The 7,101-nt window shown below is 37.7% G+C and overlaps 1 protein-coding gene across 1 annotated transcript; it reads left to right on the top strand.

The window, feature by feature from the left end:
• The first annotated feature begins 2,288 nt into the window (after positions 1 to 2,288).
• LOC122279821 (probable inactive receptor kinase At5g58300) lies at positions 2,289 to 6,968 on the top strand. The gene is made up of 3 exons (XM_043090672.1): positions 2,289 to 2,768; positions 4,216 to 5,554; positions 6,085 to 6,968. Exons 2-3 carry the CDS (start codon positions 4,273 to 4,275, stop codon positions 6,714 to 6,716), a joined length of 1,914 nt encoding a protein of 637 aa, XP_042946606.1. The 5' UTR covers positions 2,289 to 2,768; positions 4,216 to 4,272; the 3' UTR covers positions 6,717 to 6,968.
• Positions 6,969 to 7,101: the final 133 nt, after the last annotated feature.

Raw genomic sequence — 7,101 nt, 5'->3', positions numbered from 1 at the left:
TCACTGTGGGCTAGGAATGACTTCTCCTCCCTCTTCAGCCTATCCCTACAAAACAGGCCTTAACAACTATGTTTGATGCTCCAAGAGTCATTAGCTCTAACTATTCTCAAGTTACTTAAGTCTAATGTCGTTGTCTTTTCAGTCTAGTAAATGAATGTTTTACGTCCGGTATTAAATCCTCATAATTGGAATAGAAAATGGTCATGGTAGGTGTTAAAAGTATAATAATTATTCCATACATTAGTGTCTTTTAAAAACAAAAACAGAAAACTCTTCTTTTCTCCTAGAGGTGTTTGAGCCTCTTTTCATTGTAATTTTTATTTTATTATTATGTTTTTCACCAGCGAATGTTGCCACCACTTATCTTCGAGATCTGAAATTAGATTTATGAACAAGTAATACACTAATCTTCTAACCCAAGGCACTTTCATAAAGAGTAATAAAACCATCAATGCAAATAAGCCCTTCTTAGATTCATTGGTAAAAATTAACAAATCATCCACGTATAAGATATGAAAAATGGCAATACCATCTCTAGGGATTAATTATAGATGAGCCTACCCAATTTGCATCTGTGCCACTAAGATCATCTTGCCTCAAACCTATACTAAAAGAAAAGAATCTAGAATCTATGCCATTAAGAATAACTAAAATTTTGGCCCTATGAAACAAGTTTGTAAAAGAGCTGTGGAAGTTTGATTAAAGCCAAAAGCTGAAAACAATGCTATAAGTAGGACCAATTGAGTATCAAAAGCCTTTGCCATGTTTACCTCCAAAATAAAATTCTTCTAGATTTCTTAGCCAAACCATGAGATCATTCATGGGCTGATACAATACTCTTGAAAATGAGCCTGCTTTATACAAATGCACCTTCTTGTGGAAATATTAATTTCAAAAATGCTATTCGCAACCGGGGTAGGGAACCACGGGGGAACCCTTCCCACTTGACAAAAATGAAACAATGTCGTTTCATTTAGCTTCTCAAAATGATGTGTTTCAAACGTATTGTTTCATTTGTCTTCTCTGACCACGAAGCCCCCATCCCCCACGAAGCCCTCATCCCATGAACACAGAAGTCTTCGTCTTCTCTATGAAGCCACAGACAACCACTCTCCCTTAGTCTTCTCCACGAAGCCGTAAGTGTCTTGTGCATTTCTTTGTCATGTTACCATATTTGCTAAAAAGGAAGTGAAGAGAATACAACCCTCAGGATATGTGTAAAATACTTTTGTTTTGGAAGGTTTTTCTTTGCTTTGGAAACTTTATTTCCTTTCCAAGTCCATTCTTAAGCAAAGTGTAAAGATGTGAGCAAAAAGTATTCCAAAGTTCCTGTATTTTGGCAAAGCAAAGGAATTCTCACTTTCATGGTGATGTGGGCCCGTATTTGGGGAACCTCTGCCCCATCATGCTTGATGGACCTCTAGAGTTCTTAATCCTACTGTAGAATGATAATGGCGGTCACCCGAACACAAAATGTTTAGTCAACCTTTTTTAACAAAGAGGATGATATCGTTTGATTAGACACATGAGATACAGTGATAAAAAATTATATAAATAATGATTAAATAATTTATAAATAGTAATAAAATAATTTAAATTAATATATTTTATAGAGTTTTAAAAATTAAGAAAAAAAATTAAATAAAAATATTATTGTAATATAATTCTTTAATATAATTTTTATTTTAAAATTCATAAAAAGTTCAATTATTTTTGTGTTTTGTTTAAAAGTTTGGATGAATTTTAATAATTAAGTAATAAATAGATAAAAAAGTTAAAAATTAAAAAATATTTATCTTTAAATAATATTAAGATAGGATAAATTGAGAACGCGACTATTCTAAATGGGAGAGGCCAAACCCATTTACTGGACTCTAGCATGCAGCAAGTAATAAGCATGAATGATGCTAAATCCACCGAGAAGTGACCATCCAATATGTATTATTTTTCTTCATACACCTGTCCACATTCTTTGTTTTATGTTCAACCGTCTGGCAGGTTCGCTATCATTAATTGGCACGCACTCCTTTATTCTTAGTCAAACACATATGCCATTCCAAAAATAAATAAATAAATGAATTCACATAAATATGTAGCCAAATAATTGTTCAATTATGCACTTCAACTCAATAAATCCCTACCTAATTGTAATCAATTATGCTTTTTCATGGCTGTCAGTAGTTACCAGATCTAATTAATTGAAATTTTTATTCATAAGTAGAAAATATATGAATTTTGGTTAATAAGAAATTTAAGATCTGGGCATGTGGGGAGTAGGGGTAGAGGAGAGACAGGGGGAGGGGAGCTGTTGGCTGGGGTTCGTAAATGACGCAGCTTTTGAGTTTGGACGCAGCAGTAGTAGTAGTAGTTCTAGTGGTGGTTGGAAAGAATAAGGAAGAGGGGTCGATTATTTATGGAATCCCAAGCTAAAGAAATTACATCGAGATGCTCACTGCGTTTGCTTCACGACGAAGCTTCCATATTTAAGGACTCAGCACAGCCCTAACCGTTGAATCTCTGCTACCCAATCTTGGTGCAACCACCACTACTGCTAGTGCCCGTACTACTTTTATTCCAGCGTCTTCCTCACGATTTTCCGTTAAAGCCTGCAGCCTCCCCTACTAAACCATTCTCTCTCTCTCTCTCTCGGTCGGTTCCACGAGGTCGTTGAGCTCTGCATTTTCGCTTTATGTGAACCTCGAATTCAGATCAACCTACCCACCGCTCATGGACGCTTCGCTCTCGAATGCATAGCATAATAATTCAAGGTTTTCTTCTCGTCTCTCTATTTCTCTTTCTGAAATTTGTGGTTTTTTCCTGGAAACTAGTAATTTGCAAGCTTTCCAATACTTGAGGTTCGACTTTAGATGGTTGAAAATCTAGAATGAAGAAAGCTTCAGGTTTCGGATTAAGTCCTGGTGACTGTAAAGAAAAGCCGATTGCTCACTTATGAGAAATGGGGTCTCTGAATGGGTGCTCATATCTTTTTAACCATATGCTTTAACCCGATTTAAATTCTTACATTTATTTTATCAGTAAACACAAATTGTTGCATTTTTAACTTGTCTTATTTTTAGTATTTAGTTTTTTTTTTTTTTTTTTTTTTTTTTTATAATTTGATCGTGTACATGATTTTCTTTGATTAGTTGTCTTTTGTGTTTTGAATGGTCATATAAACAAAAATTAAATGCTATATTAAAAAATTCTTGTAAAAAATTAATTAACAACTCTGATCTCGCCAACTTAGGTTTTTTTTTTTTTTTTCCTCATATTTCCACCATATATATCACTAAATAGACGAACAAAAGAATCCAATGACTTACTACCTCCCTGTTAACTCTAGAAACTGGAATGTATTTGCTGTTTCTACCATAAACTATTGTCTTGACTTGTCCGGTTCTTGCCTGCTTGACAATTGCAAACTGTCTCATATCACAATGTTGTTTTCAACTTTGGCAAGGTCAAAAGTTGAGCTCATTATCTTTGCTTTTTTTTTTGTTTTTCCCTCATATTTCCACCATATACATCACTAAATAGTCGAACAAAAGAATCCAATGACTTACTACCTCCCTGTCAACTCTAGAACTGGAATGAATTTGCTGTTTCTACCATAAACTATTGTCTTGACTTGTCCGGTTCTTGCCTGCTTGACAATTGCAAACTGTCTCATATCACAATGTTGTTTTCAACTTTGGCAAGGTCAAAAGTTGAGCTCATTATCTTTGCTTTGTTTTTGTCTTTTTTTTTCTTGTTCTTTTTTTTTTTTTTGGGTAGCATGCATAAATTAACAGACTACTTATGCCTTGAAGGAATAAACTGAAAAAGGCAGAAGAAATAAGAGCCTGCATTGTGTTCTTTAATGCTTCTTGCTTTCTCTTTATCGTAAAAGGATTGTGCTTTTGCTTTTTCTTTTGGGTGACTTTTCCATTAGGTTTCATTGCTTTGGTGTTTAACAATTTTCCTTGCTTTGACTTATAATCCAAGAATATATTGAGGCATGGTACCCGAGGCAGCAATAGTGCTTTTGGAAAGTCATGTATCAACTACTCGCTCTTTGGCTTTCTGGATATTTCTTGTTTTACAGCCCTGGTTGCATAGATGGGGTTCTTAAAGATATTGTGTTTTTTTGCTAAATGCTTAACAATTACTGTTCCCTGGTTATAACCAGGGAAAATGTTCATGATCAATGTTCTGAAGGCTTTCTTATTATGCCAGGGAAAGAAGAATTGCTAGTCATAGTCACCTCTTTAAACCTCCCATCAAATACCACCTATGAAACTGCAACCCATTTTTGCAACATTACCGTTCCTCCTGCTTCTTTCTTTTCTCCCTTTAAATTTAGCCAACCTAAATTCAGACAAACAAGCCCTACTTGACTTTGCTTCGATTGTTCCTCATGGCCGCAAAGTCAACTGGAGTCCTGCTACCTCAGTCTGTACTTCTTGGGTTGGCATAATTTGCACCCTGAATGGCTCCCGGGTGGTTGCTGTTCGGCTCCCCGGTGTTGGACTTTCTGGTCCAATTCCAACCAACACCCTTGGAAGGTTGGATGCCCTCGCTATCCTCAGTCTTCGATCAAACCGCCTCAGTGGGAATATTCCAACTGACGTACTTTCCCTCCATTCCCTCCACTACATATACCTTCAAGACAATAACTTCTCGGGTAATATTCCTTCTTCTTTCTCTTCTCAGCTCATCTTTCTTGATCTCTCCTTCAACTCCTTGACAGGAAACATCCCACCAAGTATTAACAACTTAACAAATCTCACTGGCCTGAACCTCCAGAACAACTCCCTGACGGGATCAATTCCTTATCTCAACCTCCCAGGGCTTAAGCATTTCAATTTGAGCTACAACAACCTAAATGGTTCGATTCCTTCAGCCCTACAGAAGTTCCCAGCATCCTCCTTTGCAGGGAATTTGATGTTATGTGGGCCACCACTTAACCAGTGTTCTTCAATTCCCCCTGCACCTTCCCCTTCTCCCACTCATTTACCACCCCCGCCAAAAGTCCCCCCAAAACCAAGTGGTGGTTCCAGAAAGCAGCTGAGTACAGGAACTCTCATTGCCATTTCCATTGGGGGTTCTGCAGTGCTGTTTCTTTTAGTTCTAATGATAGTGATGTGCTGTTTAAAGAAAAAAGACCGTGAGAACAGCAGTGCAGTGAAAGGGAAGGTTGGAAGGAGCGAGAAGCCTAGGGACTTTGGAAGTGGAGTGCAAGACGCTGAGAAGAACAAGTTGGTTTTCTTTGAAGGTTGTTCTTATAATTTTGATCTGGAGGACCTATTGAGAGCTTCGGCTGAAGTTCTTGGGAAGGGGACTTATGGGACAACTTATAAGGCTATTTTGGACGAGGGAGGGACAACAGTGGTTGTGAAGAGGTTGAAAGAAGTGGTAGCGGGGAAAAGAGAGTTTGAACAACAAATGGAAATTGTGCAGAGGGTCGGTCAGCACCCAAATATTGTCCCTCTTCGTGCTTACTACTATTCCAAGGATGAAAAACTCCTGGTTTATGACTACATAACAACTGGCAGCTTTTCCGCATTGTTGCATGGTATGTAATGTCTGTCCTTATCATCTTTCTCTAACTTCTTTGTAATTTCATGAATGATGCATATTCCAATTAGCTACTAAGGCAATTAATTACTCGTAAAAATACACTCTGCAAATCCACAAATCTGACCAACTCATGGTGATACTTTGGCGTCTGAGCATCATTCCAACACATTGTTAAGGTTGTATTTTTTGCTACAATAGCATTGTTTGTTCGCACTTATTTTTTGCTAGAATAAGAAGCATATATAAGCTTGCAGTTAGTTAAATAAAAATAATTTTGACTTGTATGAGTTAAGTTGAGATAAAAGTTGAAAACTGAATAAAATATTGTTAGAATATATTTTTTTAATATTATTATTGTTTTGTGATTTGAAAAAATTGAATTGTTTATTTTATTTTGTGTGGGAATTTAAAAAGGAATTTAGAAAAATTGTAATGATTAGATGAGATTAGATATGTTGCAAAAACAATCAGGCCTCTCCCAGAATCCCTCTTGAGTTTTCAAATTCATTTCTACTTTGATTGCAGGAAACAGGGAAAGCAGACCAACTCCACTAGACTGGGAATCCAGAGTAAAGATTTGTCTTGCAACTGCAAGAGGGATTGCCCATATCCATGCTGCAGCTGGGGGAAAATTTATCCACGGCAACATCAAGTCCTCCAATGTCTTCCTCACACAAGACCTCCATGGCTCCATCTCGGACTTTGGTTTGACAACTTTGATGGTTTTGCCTGCTGTCCCACCTAGAAGTGCAGGTTATCGAGCTCCCGAGACAATTGAATCTCGAAAATGTACTCAAAGATCTGATGTATACAGTTTTGGTGTACTCCTCCTCGAGATGCTGACAGGTAAAGCACCAATCCAATCGCCGGGGCAGGATGAGGTGGTTGATCTTCCAAGGTGGGTCCAGTCCGTTGTGAGAGAGGAATGGACTGCTGAGGTGTTTGATGTTGAGCTAATGAGGGACAAAGACACTGAAGAGGAGCTGGTGCAAATGCTTCAAATAGCAATGGCCTGTGTGGCGAAGGTGCCAGACATGAGACCAACAATGGGTGAAGTTATCAGGATGATTGAGGAAATCAGGCCACCTGATTCTGAGAATAGACCATCACCGTCACCCTCGGCGGGCAAGTCGGGCTCAAATAAAGAAACCCCATAATTCCTCCGCTAGCCCATACCCCATATTCTCAAGTTTCTGCCCTTGAGCTTGAGCTGCAGAAACTATCCATTTGGAGAACTTTTCTAACAGTGGAACATTTCCATTTGCGTCATTCTTTTTAGGGTGTTTAATGTATCAAATTTAAATTGTCTAGCACTTTCTCCCTCTCCTGATTGCTGTGGCAAAAATGTTTCCAGACGATTGTGACCTCTTGACTGTTCTGTACATGTGCTGGTCCTTGCCATTCACACACGTGCGTATGTATTATCTACTTATTTGCATCATAAACATAAAGCTTCCAAATCAGACCCACAGAATCATACCCAAGGAATATTTGAAACACTGCTCTAAGACTGGTTTTAAACCAGTAAGTAAGATAATGGCT

This window comes from Carya illinoinensis, chromosome 10 (assembly GCF_018687715.1).
Source record: "Carya illinoinensis cultivar Pawnee chromosome 10, C.illinoinensisPawnee_v1, whole genome shotgun sequence".
NCBI classification, from domain to species: domain Eukaryota; kingdom Viridiplantae; phylum Streptophyta; class Magnoliopsida; order Fagales; family Juglandaceae; genus Carya; species Carya illinoinensis.
This window is presented reverse-complemented; position numbering and strand designations above follow the sequence as displayed.